We start from the raw sequence: 14,021 nt of genomic DNA on the forward strand, positions 1-14,021 counted from the left end.
TACTAGTTTTCACTTCTGGAAATTCCACTTCTAGTCTTTATATCACAAATCATGGCTTCAGTCTCAGCTGATTCACGTTGATATTGAGTTATATTTGTGGTAATTTCCCACACTTCAAGAAAGATGTTGAGGTGTTGGAGCGAGTCCAGAGGAGGGCGACCAAGCTGGGGAAGGGTCTGGAGGGTCTGACCTCTGAGGAACGGCTGAGGGAGCTGGGGGTGTTTAGCCTGGAGAAGAGGAGGCTCCGAGGTGACCTTAGTGCAGTCTACAACTACCTGAAGGGAGGCTGTAGTGGAGTGGGAGTTGGCCTCTTCTCCTGGGCAACTAGCGACAGGACAAGAGGACACAGCCTCAAGCTTGGCCAGGGGAGGTTCAGGTTGGACATTAGGAAGCATTTCTTCTCAGCAAGGGTCATTAGACATTGGAAGGGGCTGCCCAGGGAGGTGGTGGAGTCACCATCTCTGGAGGTGTTTAAGAAAAGACTGGACAGGGTGGTGTAAGGGCAACACCTCAACATCTCTCTTGAAGTGCGGGGCCCACAACTGGACACAGGATTCAAGGTGCGGCCTCACCAGGGCCGAGTACAGAGGGACGATCCCTTCCCCAGACCGGCTGGCTACACTATTCCTGATAGAGGCCAGGATGCCGTTGGCCTTCTTGGCCACCTGGGCACACTGCTGGCTCATGTTTAGCCGGCTGTCGAGCAGCACTGCCAGGTCTCTTTCCGCCGGGCCGCTCTCTAACCACTCTTCCCCCAGCCTGTAGCGCTGCATGGGGCTGTTGTGGCCCAAGTGTAAGACCCGGCACTTGTTCTTGTTGAACCTCAGGCCGTTGGTCTCGGCCCATCTATCCAACCTGTCCAGATCCCTCTATAGGGCCTCCCTACCCTCCAGCAGATCGACACTCCCACCCAGCTTGGTGTCATCTGCAAATTTGCTGAGGGTGCACTCGATCCCTATGTCTAGATCATCTCTAAAGATATTGAACAGCACCGGCATATCCTTTCTTAATGTTCCTGCTGCAAGAACTGCTGGAACCTTGAACCTGGGATCGGGCTCACGGTGTCTTATGTTTTCTAAATACTATTAGTCACCCTAATGAGATCTGCTGTTTTGCAAGACATCTACAGCAGAAGCGGCTTGACCACACACGAAGGAGGACACAGCTTCACCCTGTTGTTCATTTATATTGAAAGAAGCCGTTAAAGCCTTGAGTCCATTAACACAGTAATGCTCCTGCAGACCAGAGTAGCGAGTGACTCCGAGTAACCAGATCCAGACTGGAAAAGGGCCCAACTTCCAGATGATGGAAGTTCAGCCGTTAAAAAAAGAAATGTTCTCTAGGAAGCATGATCTGGGGGACAATTCTTTTTTCAAACCTTAGGCCCAATATCCTTAATTACTGCCATATATAGGAAGCTCGTTCTACTATTAGGCAGAGGTCACATTATAGTAAGGCCCGCACAAGCACATAGTACCACAAATGGTTCCTGCAGTAAGGAATACAGAAAGACTAAAGTGGGGGGAAATAAACATATAGCTGGGCTGACTGTGTTTTCTAAAGAGCATTTTGGGACACAAACTGAGTTTGTAAGAGCACTCCTTCTCTCAAGATTGGAGACCAGGATACATCATGGCAAACTTGGTCTGAGTGAGGAGCGAGAGCTCCGAACTGCAGAGACATTTTTCAGTGTTCATTTCTGGCTATGAAGCTTAGGAGTTTGGCTTGCCCAAAAAAAAAAAAATCCCTTTTTCCAGATGGGAAAGACAGACTGATTTCTAGCCAAATTTTAGTCATTTTCTCCGCTTTACAGATTTGGCAGTTTGAGCAGCTTGAATATACTCACTTCAGCTAAACAAACTGATATATTCTCAGTGAAAACGCAGCCCAGCAAAACATCCATAAGCCATTTTTCAGCTCCTTCGGATTTAATTTGTCTAACGTGCCAATTCCTAGAGAAGAATTACATTGTTTTTCTGTTGTTAAGTCTAGTTTTGAGAACAACCAAATTCAGCTTCTCTCTCTTCCTGAGAGTGTTGACCTTGTTCTGAGATCTTAATTATGTCTTCCTACATCTGCTTACCAGTGCATTCTGCCTTTCAGTTACAGACACTTCCAGCCGAGATGAACAAAACCAAGGAGGAACTGGTGCACGCGTGGATGGCAGGTTGTCTGCAACTTAATCATTTTTATATTAATGTAATCACACCTGCTACATGAAGCTTTACTGAAGACGAGCGGGTAACAGTTGCAGGATGTGGCTCACAGGCTTGTCTCAGTGTCTGCAGCTTGCTAGGAATTGCATTTCCACGTAGCGGAGATGCCTGCAGTTGTTCTAATGATGCCCACAACGGCTGTGTAGAGCAGTACTCACTCTGGGATGGCTTCTCTGCATTTGTTCCTTTCATGAAAGCTGCCTGTGACTCAGTCCGGATGACTTGATTCATACATTTTAATTCACTCCCACCCAAGCCACACTTTGTCACAATGGTTGTTTCACAACTGCTACGGCCAAGGGCAAAACAACAGCAGTAGGCTGGGTTTCCAGCATCACCTCTCCCAACACCACCAGCTTACCCTGCAGGGCAACCAGCTCCACAGCTTCACAGTCAGCTCTCTCACCATCTTATCTGTCAGGTTCTGGAAACCACTTCAACGTGAAAAGGGGTGATGACACTGCTCTACTGTAATAAAAAGGGCTGTTTTCTAAAAACATCATGCTACACTTCAACTGAAGCCCATGTGGCAATACCAGGGGGGACATTCTTTACTCACATGCCACCCAGGTGGAGATTTCTCTCTTGGAAGGCACCTCTGAAGCTCCTTCTTCCTGCAAACTGCAAGAAGAGCCAGGCAGCCACAGCAGCTGATGCAGAAATTACTTTAAATAAGGTGATGTCTACAGTTGGTCTTCAAGAAAACTGTGCGGCTCTCAGTCGTGCTCTATTTCTGACGGTTTTATGGTTTTGACCATTGAACAAGCTGAAGGCATCTCCACGACAAGAAACCACAATTTTTAGGATAGGGAAAGAAACATGTGAGCCAGACCCTGCATTTCTTGCACGCCAGGGGGAATTCTGAGCAAAGCACCTAGGTGGCCTTTGTCTCTTGCAGCATGATCCACTAAAGCTTTATGTAGCAGCAAGCATTACATTTATATAAAAATCAAGTTACAAGGATCATTTTCTTCTCAGTTATCTAGAAAATTCAGGATAATAACATAAATAAAACAGTCAAGGACATATCTCTAAACTAGATTGTGCAGAAATTTAAACTAGCAGCTCATTTTGGTCATTTGCTACTCATCCTTTAATCACTTTACCAGACAGAAAGAGAGCTTCATTTTTGTAGACAATATCCATTTTTAGGAGAGTTCATTATTTCGTTCACACCTTTGCTTTTACAGTTTCTTGGCTTCGACTTATATCCACATCGCCTAGCAACTCCCTTTGCTTAACATTTTCTGTTGCTTTTCTACACAAAAAATTGTACACAGATGGCAACAGAATAGGACCTTGACTGTACAGAGGTGGCAAGCCCTTGGCAAGAACATCTCTTCGGAAGGCAAGGGCATATGTCTTAAAACTAGCCAGCCCTCCCTTACTGACACCGATACGCCACAGCAAGTTCAAAGAAGGGTAAATCAGACAGAGCATTTACAGATCCGTGGAGCTTCTTGGAGAATCCAGCTGCAAGAGTAAAGCAAAGTGCACAACTGCAAAACCCATTAGCATCACTGGGGCTTTACAACCTGAGGATGTTAAATATAGCTGCAGGCACCTCAAGGAAAAGCAGCAGGAAGGAGCGGTAAGAGGCAAGCAGATTTCTTTAAATTAATTTTGTTTCAACTGCTACTTGTTGTAAATCTCAAAGGTGGCCTCTGTTTGCTCTCTGCACTTTTTAGGTAGTAGCAGCTCCTTAAACCACATAAAAAGTGGGCCAAGTTCTCTCTGAGAACATTTCATGGAGCTTAGGCTTCTCTGAAGGAGCAACACGAGGATGAATTGAGCTCACAGGCTATATAAAACAGGAGGCATATTCCAGTGTTGAGCCACTGCATCACCTAACCAAAAAACCTCTCTCTTGACCTGTTATATTGGATTTACCTGGAAGAGAAGGCAAATAAAATTTAGCCTGAAGCTTTGAAAGCCACCTGCCTAAAGGGAAAGTCTCCTTTTATTCCACAGACTAGGAGATTTTGTCAAACTCTTTCACAAAGTTCATAAGAACAATAACCTTATGCCCTAAGGCCAGAAAGCACCTAAGAGACATCTCATGACTTGATACTTCAAGGACAACTGCAGGTGGTAAGTTGTGGTCCAGAAAAACATCCGTGACACAGAGCACTTCAGCGGAAACCCAAACATCTTCTACACATGGCTTGAGCCATGTAAAGCAACACCAGTGCCTCAGCAGCCAGTGTATCAACTTTGTGTCACCGCGTGATTCAAAGGGAAAACAGAACTCAGTAACGCTTCGAGCAAACACAGGCGTGACAGTTATTGTTGTGGCAGATGAAAAAGGGACAATACCGGGGCAGAGAGGACATTTGGCACATCTGTGATTGAGAAGATACAAAATAATAGACGTTTCCTGTAAGAATGACAGCAGAGATGAGGAGAACTGCTGTGACGGCACCAGGGAGGGCTACCAGAACGGCTGCAATAGAAACCCAGGAAAGAGGGAACTACAAAGTTTGAGAATTATCATCTTGGAGATCACAAAGAAGCTCCAAGGTGAGGCTATAGTAGCAAGTTTACTGCCCGTGCACTAAAGACCCTTCTTCCAGAAGGTTAGTAATCCCGAGCAAAGCTCGGTTCTGCCAGACAAAACCTTCTTAGGCTAAACATTTTTGGGTTGTTCTGTAGGAGGAATGGCAAACATATATACAAACACCCCAGTTTAAGTTGTAATGCTTCCCACACTCTCTGTTGGACTTTACCGTTTCCATTTTACAGACTGTGCTGGCAGGAAGGCAGAGCAGAGCACCAGAACTTCCCCATTGGTATCTGAGAAGTTCCCTTCCTCAGTGGTCTTGTGACTTGAGATGCACACAGAACAGAGCACTTTTGAAGAGAGTCTTTAATATTTTAAGAGATAATTCTTTATTCACAGAATGTGCAATAACTCCTTTCGAACTATATGCAAAAATAACCCCGAAATTCTAATGAAGATACAGAGAAAAAAAAAAAATAGCAGCACAGCAGTGTTTCAAGAGAATACATAATTCACAAGCTTAAAATTCAAGCACTCCCTTCCTATGCCTGGAGCTCTCTTAAAATATTAACAATCAAATCTCTTCGGTAAGTGTACGGGGTATACTTTATTCTGAACCAGTGCCTGGGGAAAAGGTTACCACTCGGGGCGTACATTTTCATCCCTTGTTTGCCCATCAGACCACGAAGAATCCTGTTGCGGGACAAGATTTTATCATAAAATTCAACCCCACCTCTGGCATAGTCTTTGGAAACAGTGGCTGCCCTTCTGTCAGCCTTGCAGTCTAGATGATAGGTCACAGCATCGTAAGAAACGTAATAGAACATCAGTCCCCCAGCGGCAGTTACGAGGTTACAGATGCTGCGAAGTATCACGGGGCCAGGAGATAAACCCAGGAGTAGCTTTATACCTCTCCCGCAGAGAAATGTACCAGCTAAGCAAGCTGGAGCCACAACTGCACTTGCTAAAGGGCTGCCGCTCTGCAAATACACAACTTCTCTGGCAATGGCAAACTTCTGAGCTTCAAGTGAAAATGTCAGAGCTTCTTTCAAAGCAACGCCTTCGTTGCTCTCCCAGTCTACTTCCTTGCCATTGACCACAACAACATGGCTGACTATTCCTTTTTTATCCTCAGCTGTGCTAGCAAAATTAGGCGGGATGCCCACCAAAGAGCCTGCAGGCAGCCAGGGGATGCCAGCGCTCACAGGGTGGAAGCCAGAAGCTGCAAAGGCTCGGTAGGAGTCAGCGGACTTCACAGCGGTATCTTGAAGGACATCCTGAAAGACCCCACAGAGCCCTTGTGAAAGCTCAGCTGGCTGCCCCTCTGCCCAGCACTCGTGCAACAGTTTGAAGGTCTGCTCAGGAAACACATGATAGGAAAGGTCAGCGCCAAACAGTCCCACGCAAGAAACGGCCAACAAAGCGATCTTGTGCTTCTTTAACCCCACAGACGCCTTCCGCAGGAACTGCGCTGCCATAGTCAAATCCTAACCTGTTTATAACACAAAATCAGGAATTAAAGCGTGCATAAATGGGTCTCTCATCTCTGTAGCATTTTAAAAAACAAAGCAAAAACCACGAGAAGCAGCAGAGCGCAATAACCAAAGAAACAGTCTCCCTTTTACATTAACAAAACACAAAACACCTTTACAGAGAAAGTGATGCTCATTAATTTTCGGGCCTCAGAATCCAGGGCAATTGATAAAGAGAATTAACTTCTCCCTCTTCTCCAGTAAATCAATTTACCACAATAAAGACAATAATGAAGCCACCACACTTCCTCCTTCCCCCAGCAATCAATACACATTCTGCATTTACCCAACATACTCGTCTAGTCCTTGCTAGCACAATCCTACCGTTGCACTCCACTGCAGACACAGACCACAGATATTAAGGCCAGAAAGAGCCAATAATCAGATGAATCTACACAAACCTCCTCTGCAGTACAGCTCCAAAAATTTTCATCAGTAACCTCAATACTAAATTCCATAACTTGAGCTTGACTACAACTTCTGAAATAACATCACGTTTTGATTCGAAAATTTCAGGAGACAGAATTTTCCTTGAGAGTTTGTTCTAACGGATAGTCAACCTCAGTATAAAAAAAAAAAACAACAGTATGCATTTTCTCTAGGTTTTTTTTTCAGATTTCAACTTCCAGGCAGTGGTTCTAGCTTACTCAGCAAAAAGCAGCATGCTTTCAGCGGCTACTTTAAAAAATTTGTCTCTGAAATAATTTCTCTGACAAATATGTGCAATCCAGAGCAGAAACTGGAACAGAAGTTGTTTCAGGGCAAAAAACTACGTTGTGACTCTTTAAATAAGCAGATAAACTTAAAAAGCTTTCAAACCTGCCAACTCCTTCAGTTCAAGAGTCCTGCTTCCCTTGGGGAGTATCAGTTCCTTTTATGGTCCAAACCATATGATGTGCTCCAATCTCTTAAAAAAATCCCATTAACTACAGAATTCTCCCCTAAAATGATGCTACAATAAAAAGTGAATTAGGCAGCTGAATCCAACAGACATCAGTGAAAATTCGATGCCCCTGTTCCCATTTGCATCTTGCAACATTTCTTCTCTCAGGGCTTTAACACATGAGCTTCAGAGAATCTGGCTGCAGCTGTTGAAGACATTAGTATTTCCAGCTGTCCTTACAGGAAGCCGAGGTGGCAGAAGGAAACCGTGCTTTGATACACCACCCAAGGTCTTAGCCTAGAGTGCCATCAAAGGTGGGTTTCAGCTATGCTGCTGGGCTTTGGAGGGCAGCAGCTGAAACACAGACATATCCTCTTCTCTTCCACTCACGCTGAACAAGAACCTCCCGCAGAGGGGTAGAGTGGACAACTGGGGGCTGTAACATCATCAAACAGCACTGCATGACGTGCTAGGATACACCAGTCATGATCAACAGCAAATGAGTGTTAACCACAGGGAAACAAAAGGGGATTAAATTAAAGGTGGTGTTTTAATGATACGTTATTACTACTCCTTCCTATGAAGCTCTTTCAGACTGTAAATTCACCAGGGGAAGAATAATCTTGTTTAATGTTTATACTGCACTGAACACATACTGAGTGCTTAATAAAAACAATGATGCATGTCAGTATACAATAATTTAATATGTATTTCTTAGTGTACTAAGTGGTGGTATTCTTACATGCTGCTGAAGACCGGAGGTGGTGATTTGTTTGACAAAATTATTGAAGAAAAACATGCTAAAAAGCCAAGAGCTTGGATAAAACCCAGTTTGGGGAGAAAACCTCCTTGCTAGTAGAGCTGAAAACCAGAAAATGGTAATACTAAACCCAAATGACCTCTTTGGAGTTAATGACCTCTCAGCAAATCTGGTAGTCTAGATCTGATTGAATAGGTCATGCCGTTTACAGTGGGGGGGGCAGCACTTCAAAGGGGGTGATTGTATGAGGACTATCACTTGACCCACACGTGAAGCCGAGCCAAAGACTTCCCAAGCTTCTCCCACTCGTGTTAGAGAGAGCCCTCTTGTTCGGGCTGGCTACCAGATCTTTTTAAGATGAGGAACATAGCAAAGAGAACACTCCCCTCTCCGCTTATGTCCACACCAGTGTGGGCAAGGCCAGACCACACTGAAAACCAGTCTGCTCACTGAAAACCAGTCTGCTCTCCTTTCTTGTATGCCGGAATGGTGCTTGCCAAGCACGCGGGGTGCTGAGTACTGCTCCTAGCCGGTGACTCGGGGTGCCAGGAAGCACCCCAGGACAGGCGGGCAGCCCACGTGTGAAGCCCAACAGTCCTGCCAGGAACAAGTAGGAACCGCACGGAGCGTTCATTGTCTCATGACAGTCAACACTGATGAAAATAAAAGGAAAATTGCCCTCGATACCTTTTAGCACTCGTGCTTTCAAACCTTCCCCGAGGGTCAGCGCAGACTCTCAGCTCCTGCAGAAAATCCCACTGCAAACTGCATGCGGCAGCTTTATTTTTATTCATAAACTTTGTGCAATTTATGTACGAGGAAGGCAGCCGGAAGCCACAAGGCGATTTATATGGCCCATATGCCGCAAAATTAATGGTTTAGTTACTTCCCATAAAGCCGCAGCAACGTATATAAGGTGGTCTCTCCCAAATGCTGAAATACTATTTATCTCTGTGGCGTTACGGGCGCTCATTCTCATTTAAGCCTGAGAATTTTAATAGCTGAAGTTCAAGACGGGGATATCAAGGCAGGTTTTGTCCTGAGACTTGAATGAATTTGTTTTTTCTAGTTACATGTAGCCGAGGGGAAAGCCCAGCTTCAAATAGTATCCCTCAGGAAACGGGGCGAGGGGGGGGACCTGCCTCCGGAGCTCGGGGTTTCAAGGCTCAATGGTTGAAAAATAAAAATATAAAAGGGGTGGGGAGCGGCGGCTAAAACCGGCTGTAGACCCCGGTGCCCGGCCCCGGGGGCCGCGCTCCTCGCCGCCGCCTTTCCCTCCCCGCCCCGCCATGCTGAGGGCTGAGGGCCGGCTCCGGCGGGTCCCCCGCCTCAGGCCTCCCTCCCTCCCCTCCGCCCGCCTGCGCCCGCACCTACCCAGGCTCCCCGCGGCGCGGCCGAGGCGGGGCTCCGGCGGGCCGGCCGCCTCCCCGCTGCGGCGGAAGGGGCGGGCGGGTTCCCGTCAGCGCGGCCCGGGGTTTGTGGGACGCTGCGGGCGCGGAGCCCCGCGGGTGAAGCGCGGGCGGGAGCGACTCGGCGGCGGGAACCTGCCTGAGGGGCTGCGGCCCGGAGGCGGGAGCGCGGCCGCCGCTCACCGAGAGACGCCCCGGGCGGCGGCCGGGGGAAGAGGCCGTCTCTGTCCCGGAGTCATAAGTTCAGCCTGTGCCCTTGTGCTTCACAGAATCACAGGCTGGTTTGGGTCGGAAGGGACCTTAAAGCCCATCCAGTTCCAACCCCTCTCCCACAGGCAGGGACACCTTCCACCAGACCAGGTTGCTCCAAGCCCCATCCAACCTGGCCTTGAACACTGCCAGGGAGGGGGCAGCCACAGCTTCTCTGGGCAACCTGGGCCAGGGTCTCACCATCCTCACAGGAAAGAATTTCTTCCTCATATCTCATCTAAATCTCCCCTCTTTCAGTTTAAAACCGTTCCCCCTCGTCCTGTCACTCCATGCCCTTGTCAAAAGCCCCTCTCCCGCTTTCCTGTAGCCCCTTCAGGGACTGGAAGGTGCTAGAAGGTCTCCCCGGAGCCTTCTCTTCTCCAGGCTGAACAGCCCCAACTCTCTCAGCCTGTCTCCATAGCAGAGGGGCTCCAGCCCTCTGAGCATCTTTGTGGCCTCCTCTGGACTCTGTTATCCATAATACAAAAATAACACATGCAGGGATTTTTATTTGCTTTAAAGTTATGATTTGCTCAAAGCAGGAGCTTGCCAGGGTAGTTTCTCGATAATCCTACACGGATTTGCTCACAACCTGGGCGCTCTGAGAAAGCCCTGGCAAGGTCTGCCCTCGCTGGGGTGCAGAGGGTGGTGGGTGACGGAGCAGCAAGCGCTGGCCTCCGAGGGCACGGCTCCGCTAAGTCTAGCTGTAGAAGAAGATAAATGATTTGCTTTGCTTTATGTTTAGATCAAAGGATAAAAATGATAAGGAAACAATTCCACAGGTGCTCAAAAGTCTGAGAACCACATTGCAACCATAATGCTGCTCATTGAGCCCTTGTATAGTCCCCTCCAGGGCTAGCTTAAAACCCAGTCAAGTTAATCAGTAGTTTCTTAGAAATTTAGATATAACAAAAGATAGTTGTCTGGAAAATAAGCATTTATCAAAAGAGCATGAGACGGTAGAGGTAGAAAACTGCTCAGCTTAGGCCTACATTGTGGTATGTAATTAATAGAACATCCTGAAGCCTTCTTAACATTCAAGGGTAAAAACATCTGTGTGTACAGAAGAAGATGAACAAGGAGATAAGTGACCAAGACGACCCTGAAGACTTCAAAGCCAGAATGATGAAGTGGAACAGAATGACAAGAACCAGCTGAGACAGAAGATGGTGGTGGATTTTTAACAGACGAGAAGATTCTGGAAGCGTTTGTGGAAAAGTACTAAAGACTTTATATCTTACATAATGTGTTCTGAAAAGTATATAGAGTTTTTGTTGTTAATCACCATTCACTGCGGTGGTGGTCCAGCTCTGAGTTGCTCAATAAAGAGTCAGCAAACCTAGAGATCCAGACTCTGCCAATTTTCTTAACACCAGCCTTGCCCCTGGGTTGTGCAGTTCTTGCAGAACAAGGACAGAGGATAGCTTTTGGCCAGCTTAGGATTTCACTTGGGTAGTGGATAGTAGAAGATTGGTTGTGCCTCATCTATAGGAAAGGTATGTGTTGGTGCTTGATGGTTGTTCTGAAATCTCCCTTCACGCCAGGCAGTCATGAGGTAACCATTTTTCACAATCCAAATGAAAATAATGCTTTATAGAGGGTTGAGAGGCAGCAGAATAGAAATAAAAGCAAGCCATGGTTGTTATCTGCTTAGATTAATTTTGACAGATCTTTCTTCGTAGCAGCCCCTGATTGAGGCATCTCTTACCTGTAAAGGTTCGGTTCCTAGACCTTTTGGCCTGAGATTTGCTTTCACGTGGAAGGATTAAGATTGTAAACTGAATACTGAGGAGTTTTCATTCAAATTCAGTTCTTCCTCCAGGACTTACGTGAAAGTACCCAAATGAAGATATTTATCCTATCTTTTTCCTACTAGATGATCTCCTGTGTGACCCCTGCATTTTAGAAATGCTAAACAGGCCTGGGCAGGCATAGCCAGCATCCCTCCCTGTTGTGAACAGAGGCCATTAATGACAGCCTTGGTTTTAACTTCCAATAAACAAGTTGCTAATTGCTAAGAAAACACGCTCCTTCATGAGAGAGCACAGTTCTAGCCTTAGGTTATGGTTTTATGCAATATGGCAAGGCAGGTGAACGGTTTGCTGCCACCAAAAGGGAGAAGTCGGAGAAAAGATCCCACCTTACCCACCTCTCTGTCTCCCTCTGAACCACTTCGTACCCTCTTGTGCACTGCTTTTAACTCACTATCAGCAGAAAACAGTAACGGGGAACAAAGTGGTTGTTTTCTGCCAGGTTAGCAAGCTGAATGGGATCAGTGAAGAGTCTGAAAAGTGCCAGGGCTGTAACAAGGTGGGAGGCAGCCAGAAGAAAAGGAGAGGAGAGCTTCATCTGCCCCTTTATATCAGCAGAGAGCTGTTACAGCCAGGTCTGCAGCCTCAGCATGTAGCTTCATCATCTGCCAAAACTTGTCATTTGTACATTGGCATTGACATTCATACTTCATGCAGATGTAGAAAGAAAAAGTGCCTGCAGGTGATGATGGACAGCTGGAGACCAGACTCCACACTAACACACAGTGTGATGATGGATTGTGAAAGCCTGAGGGTCACTAAGACTTACTTCTCCTGCTGGTGAATGTGGAGGGAGGGTTGGATGGGTTTGTACAGCCTGACTTTCTGAAAGGTGCTTCTGCCTTCTGTACCAGCTGGAGATGTCTAGAAACCAATGATTTCTTCCTCAAAAACTCAAGAGGCTGGCACAGCGTTGCATTTGCAGTGTGGTTTCTATTGAATGCTTTACAACAAAGATGATTGTGAAAAGTAGAGACCCCAACTTCACTAATCACCATGTTGGCATGACTCTGGTTTCAAGAAGCAACTGTTACAGCAAGGAAGGTGAAAGAAGACTGAAGTGCACCCTATTTCTGTTGTATAAGCACATCGATACAGTCACGGACCGAGGGATATAGACCACTTTTAAATTAGCCTGCTAGGTGGTGCTACAGGACACGCTCTAAGTTCGTTCAAAAATACATTACAGCTCTGTCTGATGCTTTACCACCTAGGTGCCTACATTCACCTGCCTCTCAACACTTAAAAATAAACCTTTTTGTATCAAATTGTAAGTACAGAACTGAAAGTCATTGACTTCTCTTAAAAATTTGTGTGCTCTCGCAGTCTATTTTGCTTATGTGATTTCCAAAGTAAATGTGGTCAGTCAGTGAATGTCCACCAATCGGAGATATATACATTTCTTCCCCCAGCCTCTTCTTCCTCTATGGAGTCCATTTGTCTGCCCTTTCACACAAGTTTTGGGCTAATCCAGCCTCCAGACATAAGCTTTAATGGCGGGTAGCATGAAGAGCCTTGCAGTTCTGGCCCAAGTTAATGCAATGTTGTGTGTCCCAAACACTTCTTCATGTAGTTCAGTTCTTGCAGGTGTCAGATGGAAGAGACACTGCAGGGTTCTGGGACTAGAGAAATGTACTCTAGGAGTCTATGACCATAGAGTAACATTGATAGCAGGAAGAGAGAGATTATAAAGTCTGCAGGACAAGGATCATCTGCTAATTATCTACGGAAGTAATAATGAAAACCAAGGGACTGGATAGTGTAGACATCAGGGGTTTCTACAAGAGCATTTGTCAAATTAAAGTTATGAGAACAGAGAAGAAGTCTGATGAATAACAGAGGAAATGTTAGAGTGCAAAAAGATCCTGAAGTGAGATGTGTTGGCAGATCTGGGGAAGATCTTGTTGTGAAGGAAGGGCATGACGTATCAGGTTGTTTTCTGGTGCAGCTACCTGGACCTCTTTCAGCGTTGCTGAGCGTAGTGCTTCAGTAATGAGTGGGGAGCACGTGGAGGAGTAGTGCAAGACCCTTAAGCAAAACATATACCTAGAAAGTACCTGTATTAAGGTGACTTACAATGAACTATGCTGGAAATATTTCCAACTCAGCAGAAGGCGGCAGACAATGCACTGAAAACATGTATTAAGTGACTGTTGAGGGTCTTGACAAGTGTCAAAAGGTCAAGCCTGTTCATACTTAAATGGTCATCTTACTGCACTGAAGGGGAAGAAAAGCTTGTGGCAAGATGGCTTTCCAGCCTGTCACTCCGAACAAGTTGCACATCTCCACGTTGCAGCTAATAGCAAAATGACAGTGGGATTGAATGTACATAGCGTTGAGCAAAAGCACGAAGGTGCAGCTGTTGAGATCGCAGCAGTTTCAGTTGCTGAAAAGGGAAGATATCGGCCAATATTGATCATATTTCCGTGCATGTCCCATTCCCACTGCTCCTTTTATAGTTCCATCCCAGATGGGACATTCCTGTTGTCCAGCTGATGTGAGATACAACTGCAATTTTTGCCTGTACTCTAGGATTTTACTATGGGCTCAGACAGCACAGTTTAGAATCCACATTTCCCCTTGCGTTAAGGTTTGGCTGGAATGCCAAAAGCTCTGCCAGTCTTATGTTGGTAATCAAAGCCATGTGTAAAAAGTAGTAGG

The 14,021-nt window shown here is 46.1% G+C and overlaps 1 protein-coding gene across 2 annotated transcripts; it reads right to left on the reverse strand.

The window, feature by feature from the left end:
• Positions 1–5,081: 5,081 nt before the first annotated feature.
• TMEM177 (transmembrane protein 177) lies at positions 5,082–9,341 on the reverse strand. 2 transcript variants are annotated; one of them, XM_068408032.1, is made up of 2 exons: positions 9,266–9,341; positions 5,082–6,208 (listed from the first exon to the last, which is right to left on the reverse strand). In XM_068408032.1, the coding sequence occupies exon 2, from the start codon at positions 6,192–6,194 to the stop codon at positions 5,259–5,261; it is 936 nt and encodes a 311-aa protein (XP_068264133.1). In that variant the 5' UTR covers positions 6,195–6,208; positions 9,266–9,341; the 3' UTR covers positions 5,082–5,258. The 2 variants fall into 2 exon arrangements, with proteins under 2 accessions (XP_068264133.1, XP_068264134.1); XM_068408033.1 differs by lacking the exon at positions 9,266–9,341 and adding an exon at positions 8,579–9,067.
• Between the last annotated feature and the right edge of the window lie 4,680 nt (positions 9,342–14,021).

The sequence above is a fragment of the Nyctibius grandis genome, chromosome 9 (genome assembly GCF_013368605.1).
Source record: "Nyctibius grandis isolate bNycGra1 chromosome 9, bNycGra1.pri, whole genome shotgun sequence".
Taxonomy (NCBI): domain Eukaryota; kingdom Metazoa; phylum Chordata; class Aves; order Nyctibiiformes; family Nyctibiidae; genus Nyctibius; species Nyctibius grandis.